At 38.2% G+C, this 16,729-nt stretch overlaps 1 protein-coding gene and 1 non-coding gene across 12 annotated transcripts in view; both read left to right on the top strand.

Annotated features, from left to right (window-relative positions):
- The window catches only part of LOC122887349 (rho GTPase-activating protein 12-like), a 61,242-nt gene extending 52,630 nt beyond the window's left edge, over positions 1-8,612 (top strand). For all 11 annotated transcript variants that reach the window (XM_044220448.1, XM_044220447.1, XM_044220452.1 and 8 more), the window contains 9 exons: positions 1,462-1,563; positions 1,894-1,992; positions 3,379-3,481; positions 3,874-3,993; positions 4,748-4,846; positions 5,021-5,098; positions 5,338-5,472; positions 6,113-6,218; positions 7,079-8,612. In XM_044220448.1, coding sequence (XP_044076383.1) covers positions 1,462-1,563; positions 1,894-1,992; positions 3,379-3,481; positions 3,874-3,993; positions 4,748-4,846; positions 5,021-5,098; positions 5,338-5,472; positions 6,113-6,218; positions 7,079-7,253 — 1,017 coding nt within the window. In that variant the 3' untranslated portion in view covers positions 7,254-8,612. The remainder of the gene's footprint in view (positions 1-1,461; positions 1,564-1,893; positions 1,993-3,378; positions 3,482-3,873; positions 3,994-4,747; positions 4,847-5,020; positions 5,099-5,337; positions 5,473-6,112; positions 6,219-7,078) is intronic.
- Positions 8,613-14,350: 5,738 nt separating this feature from the next.
- Positions 14,351-14,433, top strand: trnal-uaa. The gene has a single exon. It is a non-coding gene; the product is annotated as a tRNA-Leu (tRNA).
- The last annotated feature ends 2,296 nt before the right edge of the window (positions 14,434-16,729 follow it).

Below are 16,729 nucleotides of genomic sequence, written 5' to 3'. Positions count from 1 at the left end.
GAAATAGTAACTGTTCATTCATTGATTAGAGGGTGAGGAAGACTGTCATCTCTGTGTTGTGCTGCTCTTTACATCAAAGGACCTCCTCCAGTGACTTTTTTTTTACTAGAACAGCCTGTGTTAAAGACTGATTAAGGAAATAAACCTGATTGTCTCAACCAGTCCCAGTCTAGATGACGTTCACGATGAGATTACAGCTGTGTCTTTTTTTATTCTGCAGGGTTCACTTTTTATGCCCACTTTGCTTTTCCAATACAGTGCCTAGAAGTAAATTTTTTTCACTGGAGGGGAGTTGGGGTTGAATTTTCTCTCTTCTAGATGTTTCATTGTCCTTCTCTTTCCATGCCTCCATCTCTTTACCTTTGGCTTCATCCCCCCATCTTCCTTGTCTTCATCCCCCTCCATCCTTCCATGCAGCCATACTACCACAGTGGCTTCTTCCCTGAATTTCTCCTGTCACTGTTGAGTAACTGGAGGCCGTCTGCTAAGAAACGTCCTGCTGTCTCCTATGGCTGCTCTGGGCTCGGCAGAGCCTCCTCTGTATGTGCTTCCTCCTTCCTTTTGTGTGCTTTTCTCTCTCCTCCTCTGCATGCCTCCTCTCTCCTGTCTGCCATGCTCTGACCCCAACCCCTCTGTGTGTTATTAGTTACTAGCATGGGGCAAAGATTAGGGACCATATTACTGCGTCGTCATTTGCAAAAATGTTTTACTCTGTGGTTTGAGTTGACTTTAAATAGGCATATTGATTGTACATTATAGGCAATTAGGTAATGTGTTTTGCCTCAAAAGGCAGGATGGGGTTCATCGGATGGAGGTCTGTAGGAGTGTGGTAGGGGTGTCATGCTTTCTGATTACACCAAGGTGTTTTTTGTGCCTAAACCTAACCAATTTGTGAAACAGTTGAATTGTTGAATCTCAACTAATAAGCTGTTGAAATGTTACAAAAACTATAAACTATCTGTAGGCGGACTAACGAAGTAAAGTGTAACCTTACCTTTTACATTAATTCAGAATTAAGCATACACATATGTATACGGAACATATGCATGTCTTTTAGTTAGTTTTGATTATTATCCTTTCGGAAATTCCTTTTGTGTCTGTGGGAATCGTTAGACAACAACAAAAGACATTACAGTTATGGACAGATATCAAACAGCATCGTGCATCACCAACAATCAAAAATCCAGTTCAACAAAATACAAGTGACACAGGTATCATGTCACAATGATTTGTTAAACAGAGCTATACTGTTGAAGAGCTACACTGGAAGTTAAAAAGTTAGCAGAACAGTTAAGCAGAAGTGAAGCCAAATTTGGAATCTTTATCTGTACGTGTCCTCCATTGTCAAAGTAGCATATTTTGTCTCATCTACACAAATTGTTACATGGCTGAAGACATATATGAACAGGGCCTCTGTGTGTTAATCTGCCCTCCTTTGATTCATTACTTCTCTCTGTCCAGTTTGGAGTCGGCCAATCCAAACCAGAGTTCACTGTGGATCTGAGGGGTGGCTCGGTGGAATGGGCTTCCAAAGACAAGTCCAGCAAGAAGCACGTTATAGAGGTGGGAGAGAGCTCAGAGTGAGGTTATTTGTCCTTCCTCAATCTCTGTATTTGTGTTTTTTGTATAATAAAAGAAAGCCCTGAAAAGTCTCAAATACAAACAACAAATCCTTCAGGTATAGTTTCAGACATATTATCCCGTTGGTACACGTGTACTCCTTCCCAAGATTTGAGCAGTACAGTTCCCAAACGCTAAATATTAATGCTTCTGCCTTCATGTAAAAAGGACTCAGGCTTTCCAACTGTTAACACACACGTGAAAATCAACAATAAAGATGGTTTACATAGTTGATGATTGGAATTGCTTACTTTGTGTCTCTCCTGGTTGCAGGTGAAGACTCGGCAGGGCACAGAGCTGCTGATCCAGTCAGAAAATGACGCTGTTGTCACCGACTGGTACCGAGCGCTGCAGGACACCATCAGCACCCATGTGAGGACCCACACCTTCACCCAGTCCAAATTCCAATCCAATCCAAATTTATTTATAAAGCACATTTAAAAACAACAACAGCTGACCAAAGTGCTGTACAATCAAAAACAGCCAAAACCATAAAACAACACAATAAAAACACAAAGTTTAAAGGACAATAAAATAATAAAAGCGATAAGACCATAAGAAAAAAAAAAGGCAACTCTCATATGGAGTTAAGACAGGAATAGGCAGTGTAGGGGACAGCCTAACATGCAGAGGCATCTTGTTTCAGAGTTTGCAACTGCAAAGGCGCAATCTCCTCTGTGCTTCAGTTATCAGTCCCAAAACGTCTGCCTCTGCCAGAGTTGCCAAATTGGACTGACAAAAAGTAGCCCAGTCAGAGCTTAGAACCCACCCAGTCGTCATAAAAGTAGCCTAATTTTAGGAAAAAAGTTTAAACTTAGGTGTAATAAACTAAAATGACATTTGTTATTGATGGTTATCATCAGTCATTGCTTGTTGAGGTGAACTGCGGAAATCTCAATCACACTACTCTGATGAGAGGAGGAATATTTATTGAAATATTACTATTCGTCGGTGGAAACTGCCCAGATGGTACAAAAAGTACAACAAAAAGTAGCCAAAATAATCACAACCCGCCCAAAACAATTTTTACCCGCCCAATTAAATAAAAAGTAGCCCAAGTTGTCGACACTGTCCTCTTCTTCAACCGAGTAGTAAGATTAGTTTAGAAACTTGAATACCCACAATGAGAAGATTTATGGTGCAGATTAAAAGAACACATCAGTTAAGAGATTGTGGCAGGTTGTTGAGAAGAGAAACAGAGTGGACTTTGTCACTGCTATCTTAAGACTGTCGGCATGTTCAGCTTTTTGATGAAAATACATATTTCAAGTCAGATGTCCTTCAGCTCAGCTGCATCTCCAACTGAACACCAGCTGCTCATTTTAACCACTGGGGGCAAACTGAGAAGATAAACAGCAGTGTGATAAATACTTGTGTTTGCAGGGTAATGAAGAGGGAATGTTGGACATTGAATCATTGGTTATGTTTGGTTTTTTTTCTAAATACTCGACACCTTACTAAAATGCTAAAACCACTTAACTCGCTGTGAGAATTAAGACTAAATTGAAATGGACATACAATTTGAAAAACTGCATCAAAATGACAATAGTTTGAAAAATAACCCTGGATGTTAAGATGACGTTTGTTTTAAGGTCGACTCACTTGAATCTGTTTGGCTTCACCATTAATCAACAGATCAAGTTCGTTGTTTTTCTGCCCTGAGAGTCCAAAGGTGCAGCTGGTAGAGGTTTTTACAACCGTTATCTTATTTCCGTGTGTGTGTGTGTGTGTGTGTGTGTGTATGTGTGTGTGTCTTAGGCCTGGGAGTCTGATGAGGCCATTGAAGAGGACATGCCGGAGTCGCCTGGTGTGGAGAAACATGACAAGGAGAAAGAACACAGAGACTCAAAGAAAGGCAGAGGTATGTGTGGTGTTTAATGGTATCAAACACATGTATAAACACATACCATGTTTGTGGTATTTAAAAAGTACTACATAAACATGCTACACTAAACACGCTAAACTACAAAAACAGCTTATAAATCATCAAAAGTCAGAGATTTAAGAGTTGAATGAATTGGAAAAAAGCAAATATGATAGCAGGACAAAAACAGGGTACATATATGAGAGTGAATGAATGAAAGCATAAAGTACGAAGTTTCTGTTTGGCTCAGTGCCCCGACAGCCTCATGTGTCCAATAAAACAACTGCTTATCAGTTTCATTCCCTCAAAACATCGAGCAGCCGACATGGCGATCAGTGTGTTGAGACGAGTGGCGAGCAACACTCTCCTGTCCCATCTCTCCTCTGCAGCCATGAAGAACTCCACCAGCATGGACGGCTCCGACAACAAGAAGACCAGACACAAGCTGAAGAAGTTCCTGACCCGCCGTCCGACCCTGCAGGCCGTCAGAGACAAGGGATACATCAAAGGTACCAGAGAGCAACGAGTTCCCCTTAGAAGCACGAACACAAAGAGAAAAAGGCTCAGTGTTCCCACTGTTTTTAGGATTCCTGGGATATTAAGGAATTCCAAAAGGTATCACAGGCAGCAAAGAGTTCAAAGAGTTTGATTCATTCTTTGGGGAAATCAATAAATATCAAGTTAATATTACTAATGGATTACCTTAATGGAATATAGAAGAAAGTACTTTAGGTTGATACTGTACATTTGTGGTATAAGATGATATTTTGCTATTTTTAACCACAGAAAGCTCAACTGTAGAGGAAACAGACTGGTTATCATCATTTCATTCCTTTTTTCATTTATACCTGTACATTTTCTGTACTGTATACATAATTTGGATGAAGTCTTTCTTTACATAAATCCATTTGCTCTAACCTTAATGATATCCTATATTTATTTAATGTGTCCCTCCAACGAGCCAGTTTGCCCACAGGAATCAGGAAAAGTTCACGTTTTATAATTTGATAATAATTAACTGGGAAAAGTTGTATAATTATAGTAATTTTATATATTTGTTGCATGAAGTTTTTGGCCTACATCACATTAAAGAGCCCACAGAAAGATAACCTGCCTTTCTTTTATCTCTAATAGAAAGTAATAAGGCACAGGGAGGTTTGGCAGGCCGCTGTAAAGATCTGAGTGTCTATATAAAACATACTGCAACAAAACGAGGACCTTGGACTGTTTTGTGACTGTGTATTTGTCTGTTTGTGTCTTCAGATCAGGTGTTCGGCTGCAGTATGTCCAGTTTGTGTTACAGGGAGAACACCACAGTGCCGAGCTTTGTCAAGATGTGCATCGACCACGTGGAGAACGACGGTGGGTTCAGATATGTGTCAGTTAGAAGGAGATGATTGCTGACGGTCACTGTGCTGTCTTGTTTTGGCTGATTCAAATCTTCTGGTGCTCAAAGCAAATGAAAACAAACCATAGGAATAATTTGCAGATATGACTGAACTGATTTCAGTGTTTTCCTGCCATGATCCCCTGCAGGTTTGTGTGTAGACGGGCTGTACAGAGTTAGCGGAAACCTGGCTGTCATACAAAAACTACGCTTTGCTGTCAATCACGGTAAGTTACTGCTTTATGGAACAGCTTCTCGTCATTATTTGGGAGAAAACAATGTAGAGAATGAGAAAAGACTGAAAGGTTATTTAGAAGTATTCTGACTTTAATCTCTGGCAGTTTCTTTTTGTCACGTAAGATTTTACAAGTGTCTGTGGATAGCACTCTGACTGAAGGGTTTGTGTGTGTGTGTGTGTGTGTGTGTGTGTGTGTGTGTGTGTGTGTGTGTGTGTGTGTGTGTCCAGATGAGAAGGTGAACCTGGCAGACGGGAAGTGGGAGGACATCCATGTGACCACTGGAGCTTTAAAGATGTACTTCAGAGAGCTGCCCGAACCTCTCTTCACCTACGCTCTCTTCCACGACTTTGTCAGCGCCATCAGTACGTGTCACATACAGCTGTACTACAGATATCTGCATTCATTTATGCATTAGCTCACAGTCTGAAGCGAATGTATTACTAAGCATGTTATCAGCCTCTTTACTTCAGAAGCAAGATTGTGCCTGGAAATTTACTGCTGCAAAACCCCAAACCATCATTTTGTCGAAATTCTTCTTGTCATGGACCTCAGCTAAATACGCTTTTTCCCCCCAGGAGCTCCTTATGGAGAGATTTTTGTTACTGATTTGTGCTTACTTGAATAATTTAAACTAAATGCAGGGATATGTTAAATAGTGAAACATTTGATATGAACTTTATTCTTTTTTTATTGTCCAATTGGGAATTAAAATTAAATTACTTTGTTTGGAAACAAAAACTTGCATGGACCACCGAGGACTCCTAACTCCATTTAGAAACCACTTGTGATTAAGTGATTAAGTAGCGGGAACTTGTGAATGCTAAATGTTTTCCAATCCCATAAACCACTAGCATCAAGGTATACTTTACCCAACATTGCATTAGTGAAACACTATAAGATGGTTGTTGGACTGGAAAGAGTTAAATACAAAGGCAGCTAACGCTATGATGGCTCAGATTGTTCACTCAGACTTTGATAAATGTTATGTTTTCTGTTCTGCAGAGATTGCAGACTATAAGTGTCGAGTTCAGTCCATCAAAGAGCTGGTCAGACAGCTGCCCAAGCCCAACCACGACACCATGCAGGCTCTCTTCAAACACCTCAGGAAGTAAGAAAAACACTGGATTTTATTGATTTCTTTTTCTCCCCAGAAGAGAGGTTAAACCATGAGAATTTTAATACAAAATCACAATGAATACACCATTCTCTACACATGAGTGTTTCACATACAGAGATTTAGAGCTGCAACAGCTGACAGACGATTACTTAATTGCTGATTAATCTGTTAATAATTTTTTTTCAAGTACCAGATTGTTTTGTCAACAATATGTCAGGAAATAGTGAAAAATGCCCATCCAGAGCCCACATATGTCTTCTTTTGTTCGACTTACAGTCTAAAACTCAAATATATTCAATTGACAAACATAAATGGAGAAAAGCAACAACTCATATCTGAAGCAGGAACCAGAGAATGTTCGGCACTTTTACTTGATACACTACTTTTAAGCGATTCATCGATTATCAGAATTGTTTGTTTTTTGGTGACTAATCATTTGACCACTACAGAGATTAAAATGTATTTTCCAGCAATGCAGACCTCCATGTAAATGACCACTTCAAACAGCTTTGCAGGGGCCAAACACTGGGAAAATAATTATCTTTAGCACATAAATGGAGGGTCATTCACCTGGTCCATACCAGTCTGTTTAGATGATACCATTTGTCTGTTTTTAAAGTTTCTCTTTACTTATTACTCTGTGACTGTGAGCACTGGTGTTATATTATTATACTGAATAACAAACCCGATTCTACAAATAAAACTGCATTACGGGGCAGGTTGACAAAGTATTTCTGTGAGAAAGGTTTTTTGAGTGATTAAAATTGTTCTTGTCAGGGTTTATTTCCACTTTACCAGCCTTTAGGGTGTTAATGTTTGACACTGTGCCTAACTCTCCCTTGTTCCTCCAGGGTGATCGACTACGGTGAGGAAAACCGTATGACCACCCAGAGCGTGGCCATCGTGTTTGGCCCCACGCTGCTGCGGCCTGAAACGGAGACCTTGAACATGGCGATCCACATGATCTACCAGAACCAGATAGTGGAGCTAATACTGCTGGAGTATGAGAACATTTTCGGCAGGTAGAAAGAAACGCCAGAGGATGAGCCTCTTTTCTCTCTCTCTCTCTCTCTCCCTCTCTCCCAACGCAGAGCTCTTCCTAACCCAGCATGGCCCTGCCAAAAACAGCCTGGCCTGGCTAGGTTTGGTCCAACCTGGCCCGGGGGCAGCTTCTCTTCATCTCAAACTAACCTGCTGTCACCGGCTTGCAGCCTCCGGACCAAAGCCACGCAAACATGTCATGAACCAAAACGTATATGTAACTAACTAGCGACCAAAAAGTTTAGGCTCTTTGCACTTTTCAGTATCTCATTTTCTCCTGCAGCTGCATTTGTGCCACTTTACTACAAAGGTGACGTCCTCCTGTCCCGACACTGGATTTCTAAAAGTAATACACGGGCCAAACAAGCCTCTAACTACTGCACAGACTGACTGAGGCCAAAGGAGCTGCAGAAGAATGAGCCTAAGTAGCCTCTATTACAGAGGAGGCGTCAGTATTGGATGTTGGAGGCGGAGGTGCACCTTGTATGTACTGTACTGTATATCCTATGACCTGTAAAGACTCCTGTATAGACCACACTGGGGAACCAACAGAAGAAACGAAACTGCTGTGCTTGGCTTTAGATGTTTAGACACTAAGAAAAGAAACAGAGTTAGAACAAGGAGAAGAAGGGATGATATGGAGGTCTTTTATTTAGGGACTATATGTTGTTAAAGAAAATTTTCTGCCCTTTCTGTACTGTTCTCTTTTTCACTTTGTCTTTATTTTAAATGTTTTGTTCCCCTTCAGCCTCTTTCCATCCCTCTCTGAATGTGTTTCTCCTCCTTTTTATTCCTTCCTCAAATCCTGAAATACTGGACCGGGGTCCTCTGAACACAATAAGAGGTTATTATCACTCTGTAATATATATATATATATTTGCACGCCACTTTCTCCATTTTGCTTTAAGAACAAATCATCTTACAGTGGTCAGAACATCAACTTGAAAAAAAACAACAACCCAAACATAGGTACTCAGCTGTGTCTCTTCTTGACTCGTGGATATTAAATGTTCAGGCAAACGGACTTTGAACATGACTCCATTGATAAATCTGTACAGTGTTCATTTGTGTGCATGTGGATGTGGGGGGTGGATGGATGAATGGATTTAATAGCAATATATTGTACAAATAGTAAATATAAGTACGTATGCCTGGAGTGTTAAATATATGATACGAGGGAGAAATCACTAATTTGTGATCATTGTGTAAACGGATGTGAGGAATGGAGTTATGAACTGGGGATGTGGAGTTTTACCCTTGTGTCAGGTAAATGGAAGAGTGTGAATGTAACTATGGAGCGTAACTGTTGGCTTTATCAAACTGGAATAAAGACCTCAAATAAGAGATATTCCAAAGGTGATAATCTTTATGCTGTTTTTATACTTATTCATACATTTAGTGTCCACTAAACAGCTACAGTGGCTCCATGTGGTTCAGTGTGAAGATCAAGGAAGTGACACTGCCAGAATTAGAGGTTTGATCACACATGCTAAAATGTCTGCATCTATTTCCAGTATTAAAGGCCATTCAAGCCAGTAATTAAAAACACTGAAAGGTTAGAACTGAAGTAAGTCAGAATAATGAGCCGCCAAGTCAAAATCACTGAATAAATAATAAAAAATATACGAGTAAATCAAACTTGGGAGATACAAAGCCACAATTTTAAGTCAAATTTAGTCAGAATTTTGACTTTCTAAGTTAAATCTATTTTTGACTTATTATCGCCATTGATTTAGAAAGTCAAAATTTTAAATTGCTATCATGAATTTGTCTTAGCATCTCATAATTGACATACTACGTTATATATGTCAAAAGTCTCATATTGACTTTATATTTGACAAATTTTACTTAATATCTCATATTTGACTTCCCATGCCATAACTTTGATTTAGACCGTTGAGATTTTGACATTGTATATCAATATGTTGGATGTTCTATGATATTTAATATATATAAGTCCTAATATTTGATCAATTTCCCCACCCTGTCAGGACTATATATGCCAAATAAACTTGTCTATGGATATAAGTGTGAAGAATGTGAAGAAAATTCAGTTTTATCTGAAGCAACAGCAGAAAATATAATATTTCAATGGGGTTCCTGTGCTCTGCGACAACTCTACAACACACTTTTTATGGCTACAATTATTGTTTCCATGAAGACAGCTCTGAGATAGCCTGGGGGTTCGAGTGAGTAACTTTTAAGCCTTAAAGGTAGTCATTCTTAATTAAGGGTATTAAGTACCACTGTGATTTTCCTGCTAATGAGCTACACCTATGGAAGTGATAGTTTGCGTCCTCTGAGCCACAGATTAAAGAGACCTGAAGGGGAGGAGAGCAGGATGGCAGAAAAACAAACCACTGGGTGAACAATGAACTGCTGCTCCTCACCTCTTCACCCTTGAAGACGAGCAGAGTCTGCCTCCCTCTCTTTGTCTCTGTTTGTCTTTTCATTTAAATGGTTTGGTGAAGAGCAGTGGGTCTGTGTTGTCTTGCGGCTGACTTTTGCCTGTAAGGATGCAGTGGTGGAAGAAGTACTTGGATCTTTTACTCAAAAATACTCTTACAAGTAAATAAAAGTCATGCAATCAAACTCTCACTTAAGTAAAAGTAGAAGTATTAGCATCAAGATATACTTTAAAAACAAACAAAAGTAAAAGTACTCATGCAGAATGGCCTATTTCAGAATATATATATATATATATATATATATATATATATATATATATATACTATATTACTGGATTATAATTAGTAATGCATTAATGTGTTTATTACTTTAATGTTGCAGCTGGTAAAGGTGGAGCTCATTTTAATTAGTTGATTTATAGTTTGTATTAATAACCTAAATATGCAAAGTAACTTTAGTTATTATAACAACATGTATCAACATGACTTGTCATTTCTTGTAATTTATCAGGTGAAGGTCATTTTGTGAAGGATTTTGGGATGGATTATTTTCACTAGAGTTTAGATTTAGGAAAGCCATGATGAAGCCAGTCGATTTGTGAAAAACCATGAAGTAGGAAAACCAAAATAAATCAGACATCAGGCCAAAAATATGGCTAAATATCATGTTGCTTTGTGGCTAGCGCGGTTAGCTAAAGCCGTTAGTTTGCGTGTGTTAAGCTAACCGGTTAACCACATTAGCTAACTAGCTGTAAAACCATATAACCTATTTCAGCAACTTTTGGCAAAATATTAGTATTTGGAATAAGTAAGTGAGTATACAGATGGACAGTAGATAAGTGGATTATGCGACAAGAGCGGCTTAAGAAGTTTATGTGGACATTTTTATACATGTTTTCCGTTGGAAGAAAGTAACGGCTGTGAATCCAAGCTAGCTTGTTAGCTAACTGCAACTGCCTTCCTCGAAGAAGCAGACCTTTCAGTGGCAACTTTCAACCCTGCAGGAGGTGAGTATTTAACTATATTTAGCTAAATGTTTCAGCAAGTAATTGAAAAACAAAGGTGATACAGTTTTGAACCAAACCAGCAAAAGGATTTCTGCATCCATTTCTAATTTAAAACGTGTGGGGAAAAAAAGATAAAACGTTAAGAATGATTAAAGAAAATATTATTTAGGTGTTCAGGATTATGATACTAAGTCAACATGTTTGACTTTACTATCTGAAAACAATAGGAAAACTGAAATGTTCAGTTTTTGTTTAAACTTTATGGTCATTCTGGAGGCTGTAGTTTGTGGTGCTGTTTAATTTTATTGCGTTTTAATAAGACATTTTTTTTGTCCACCCAAAATATCAAGCCTACAGGTGGAGTAAGGTAGTTAACTTTATAACATTAGTGTTATGATTTGGATATAATTCCAACATCCTTTATCAACATCAAACCATTGTCACGAGAAAGTTTATAAAAGTTTAAAACTTGTGGCAAACATAATCATAATGTTTTGACTTACTAAATATTTACAAAAGTTTTTACCAACAGTTGTGTCTCAAGCTAGCTGTGTTGTGCAAACAGAAGCTGTATTTAGCAATATTTATGCACATTTTGGCAAAAATATGGGTATTTGGAATAAACTGAGCATACAGATGAACAGCAGGGAAGTGGATTTTTCTGTGGACATTTGTAATTACTTTCTCTCACCTTTCTACCTTCAGTATTTGTAGGTTATTGCTGACCAGCACATGTTTGGTCATGTTTTACTTTGTCTGAAGCCCAGGAAATGGTCAGTACAGTTATCAGTTAAAGCTACATTCAAATCATGATTGTAATCCAATTGACTGTAATTTTTTATCAGGTTCAACTTGTTTCCTTCACAATGATAATAATATAAAACTTGTACATTTCATACAAATGAACGCAATGCCATGTGCTTCACAGAAGATGAAAAAACAGGAAAAATATGTCAATGAACGATCAATGTAATTTTGATAAACATCAAAAACTAATGAGAGACAAGACAAATGAGACATTTAAAAGAAAAGGAAGAAACAAGAAAACAAACAGGTGTGGAAAGAAGTGTAAAATTATTATAAAGTATTTTTAAATGTGAATTACTATAAGATTGTATCATGTGACTAAGAAGTAAGTGATGCTGAATTCTGTGCCAGTCTTAGCTTGTATGGCACAAAAATACATATCACAGGGAGCAAACAGTTAAACTTTTTAAAGGTAAGCTTTATATAAACGGATATCTACATTATGGAACGCATTTCAAAGGACGATTACAATCAGAAATGGCATTAAGGCAAAGCACAAAGTCAAATTTTGCAATGCAGATGCTCAAAAAGGCAGTGGGATTGTGGCACATTGATTCAGATGAGATCTTTGATATCTGGTCTGGGTTAAACCTTGATAATGGATTCTTTTATCAGAGATTTCCTGGTGTAAGAAGGGAAATGCAAAACAATCGTCAGGGCGCAAAGGTTTTCTTTTACTCTGCTGTGGAAATATCTCCTATTTTGGAGAAATTGCCAACATTTTGACTTTCCTGCCTGCTGTTTTCTGGACTCTGATTTTACATCTGATTGCTCCGGTGCTTCAGATCCACAGAAAAAGAAATATCTGCCCTTCAAGAAATGCACATCACATCTATTAGCTATCTAAGCGTTCGCTCTCCAAGAGCATGCGGTTTTATAATTTATAACCTCTAAACAACAGTCGCCCTGAGGGGGGGGTTTATCTGCTAGAAGCCAAAGCTGCTGACTTCCTTAGCTGTACAACAGTCACACCTACCATCACAGCACTCAGGGAAGCAGACATGTGTGAAATAACATGTAGAGATCAGACAGATCCATGCAGCTCACAAACTGTGATGTTACTGATATGACATGATGTGCAGACTCCTACAGATGTCTAGTTCACAACCTCAGAAAGCTTTTCATGTCAGGAACCCTGCTTCAGACCACAGATCAACATTTGATAAGATGTTTTACTCAGAAACACAGACAGAAGATTTTTGATGTTAGATGCAACTTTTATAGGCAGCAGGAATAATCAACAAAGTAGGCTTAGTACAGTCTATCAGCATGCTAACCACTAGGGAGTTATAATGATCATAACAGTGACTAATGTCGTCACCCCCTCTGTTCTCAGTTACAGGCTGGATGATGTCTGTTCACACTGTAATCAATGTAAGAAAAGCTGCCAAACACAGCTGCCTTGCTCTCTTGTTTGTTGGTATTTGAAATTAGGTATCGGAATAACTTCAGTGGAGCATTTTTAGTTGCGTCAATAAGCTCCCACCATGTTCTGGTCCATCAAAGAGGCCTAATAAAAAATACTCATGGATACAAATACTAAAAAAAAACTGGCTAAAATGGATTACTGTGGTGTGGGTGGCTGAAAACGGTACACAGTCCATTGTGTGTGTGGGGTCGTTGGATGAATACAATTATAAATCAGGTCACAGTTTAAAGGGTCAGTTCACTCACATTCCACATATTTGCTCACTTACCTGTAGTGGTATCTAGCCATTCAGATAGTTTTGATTTAATTTGCCTTTGACATGTCTGCCTCCACTTAAATACACTGAACGTTAATGGGATTTGTTTGTGGCGCTCACGGCATTGAAAAACTACACTTAATCAAACCTCACTGTGGATTATCTTGAGTACACTGTGAAGGCAAACTGTTGTTTTTGTTTTTAACTGGGGAAAGGGACACACATAAACACACAAGAGGCAAAACTCAAGCACACCATTCACACAAGTAGGAGGGAGAGACAAGAGGAGAGACTGAATCTCCTGGAGGACGAAGATCCAGAACCAAGTGAAAACGTCCGATGTAAATCCATAATGCCACGTTCAGTTGTGATAAAGGTTGAAGACTAAAGGTTCGGCCTGCGGTCTGTAGTGTCTTCCTGTTGTGGTGGATGTTTTAAAAACATTGTGACCAAAGTGTTGTCGCTGTCCAAGGTGCTGATCCTGGGACCCCTGAATGACAAGAGACACTGACCCATAGCATGTGTTAAAGGTGGTGTATATGCGATTCTGGAGAAATCCAATACCATGATATAGACCGAACAATGACACAGCAAGTAATGTAACTAACGTTAGCTAGGTTGTGGGTTAGCAAACTGTTGCTACAGTTGCTGCGAAGCTAACAGCCAGAGAGGACGAGACGGTTTCCCAGAGCCAGCAGACCAGCTCCAGACAGCGATACTCACAACTCTCCTGCTACTATAGCTAACATCACAACAGCAGCACATCTTGGTAAACTAGAAAGTAAGCTGAATGTCCGTGAGCAAGTTATTTAACGTTACCTGACGCACAGATCATGGCTGGATCAATAGCGGACTGTGAGGAGATATTCGCTGAATTTGACAAAAAGACGTGTTTTGAATTAGAATACCCCACCTTTAAATAAAGGTAAAATATGCCTCAGAGAAGGTTTCAGCTATATATATAGACCTGTCACAATAACTACTTTTGTTGGATGATAATATTGTCCCAGAAAAAATTGCGGTAAATGATATTAAGACATAAGTACATCCATTCAAATAGCAATGAACTTTTAAGCTGCCTGAGCCCCGCCCGTGGTAAAACTCAGACACAGAGAGCAGACAGCGCGAGGACAGAAGCGGCCCGACCAGACATGACAGCAAATGTGTTTTTCAGTACCAGGATGGCCGAGTGGTTAAGGCGTTGGACTTAAGATCCAATGGGTATATACTCACGTGGGTTCAAGCCCCACTCCTGGTAAACATATGCAGTTTCATCAAATGCAGGTGTGCGCCAGCCCGCATCCTGACTTTTGCCGCTCCCATGTTAGTTTTTCTTATTTATTGTTATTGATATCATATACCTCTATTACTCTCGACAGTACATGCACCTCCGCTTATTACTATTACTTATTACTTATTTGGTTACATTGTATTATTATACTGTACTTTCATCATCAGGTAAACCCACTAGGTACTCGACACTTAGTTTATCTTATACTTATACCGACCTGATACTTAATTTATTGTCTGACCTGTTTTATAGTGTTTTATAGTGTATCATATTGTTTTCTAGTACTTTCTCCTGTGTGCACTGACGTAAAGGCAAGCTACTGTAACAAAGAGTTTCCCTACAGGGATCAATAAAGTATTTCTGATTTCTGTTCATTCGGCTTAGGCGCTGCACCCAGGTCTTATAATGTAGGTAAAACCCTGCTGTTTATTCTGGCATCATGTTGGCTAAAATGTTGATGACATTCTTATCCAAATAAACACGCATGTAAATACAACGGGCAGTATCGTACGATATATGGACATGACCTCAATTTATATATGCCTGAAAGAGGCAAAATCCATGTGATGTGTGTGTGTGTGTGTGTATATATATATACGAAATTGCCTCTTAATATGCACTCAGTAACTATGCCCTATATAATCCACTACTCAGCATACAGATGGCAACAATTTCACAGTCTCTCAAAAGTTATGTACATAAAATTGTCCTTTCTGCTATAAATAAATGTGTATTGACCTGAAAGTTATTGGGGGATATTTTATAGAAGCATTTGGATTGCTATAGGTAGCTATCTCAAACTAATGTGCATGCTTTTAAAGCTGCTGTAATCAGTGTTTCTATATTACCAATGAATCAAATGACCATGGTGACAAACCTACATAATTCTACATAACTATCACCTGACTCCGCAGTTTCCCTCAGCTCTACGAAGCGTGTCAGCGTCTTTTAGCTTTTTGTTTTGGTTTTTTGATTCAATGTCGCTGCTTTTATCAACTGTTTTCAAAAAAGCTCTAGAAAGACTAGACCGTAGTCTAGACTGTATGCTACCTGCCCAGCACCAAACGGCAGACAGACAAAGTTAGCGACTACCTGATGAACATATTGTAGCAGTTAGCAGCTAAAGAGCCAGATGTTTTTGCACAATAACAAACAGTATCTCGATCCCGCAAAATTCTACCAGATGTTGGGTTCTCATATATATATGTATATATATATATATGTATATATATATGTATATGTATATATATATATATATATATATATATATATATATATATATATATATATATATATATATATATGTATATGTATATATATATATATGTATATATATATATATATATATATATATATGTATGTATATATGTATATATATATATATATATGTATATATATATATGTATATATGTATATATATGTATGTATATATGTATGTATATGTATGTATATATATATATATATATGTATATATATATATATATATATATATATATATATATATATATATATATATATATATATATATATATATATATATATATATATATATATATAACTGCTGTTATCTGGCCTGCATGGTCTCAACATTACGCCGTAATTTATCCAAGAAAAGGGTTTTGCTGAGCTTGCATGCTCCTTTTTAAGACTGTCCTACTTTAAATTGCTCCAGTTACAGATGAGGTCAGGACAACCGCTGTTCCTCTGGTAGCCTCTGACTGAATACAAATTAGCCAATTAAACTGTATTTTCTAATGACTTTAACCTGAAAAAGTCACAGTCAAAGTGAGCTTAATCCAGTTAAGGTATGTGGAGTTTTAGTTGCAATACTGAAGGGCATTTTCTACACCTCAAACCTGTTACCACACATGCATTACTGGACCCATTCAGCAATCAGGCTTCATGAAACCAGCTGAATCTGCTCTGAAAGTGTAGGATGACTATGCTGTACAGATTGTAAAGCCCTTTGAGGCACATTTATGATTTATGGCTGTATACTGTAAATTAAATTGACTTGGTTCATGTAAATATAGTCTTAAATGGAACAAGATGATCCAGACTTCAGGCACTGATGAGGGAGCTTTATGTCGGATATGCCAGTCTAAGGATTCGAACAATGACTTTGCAGTCCCCCCCTCTGAATTATAACCAACTAAAATTTTAAAGTTAATATCAATACTCTGTGAACTCAGACTGTAGCTACAGAACGAGGAAATTCTTCTGTTAACATTGAAATTACACTGTAGCTGTCGCTGCCTGTCCT

This window comes from Siniperca chuatsi, linkage group LG13 (genome assembly GCF_020085105.1).
Source record: "Siniperca chuatsi isolate FFG_IHB_CAS linkage group LG13, ASM2008510v1, whole genome shotgun sequence".
In the NCBI taxonomy this organism is placed as follows: Eukaryota; Metazoa; Chordata; class Actinopteri; order Centrarchiformes; family Sinipercidae; genus Siniperca; species Siniperca chuatsi.
This window is presented reverse-complemented; position numbering and strand designations above follow the sequence as displayed.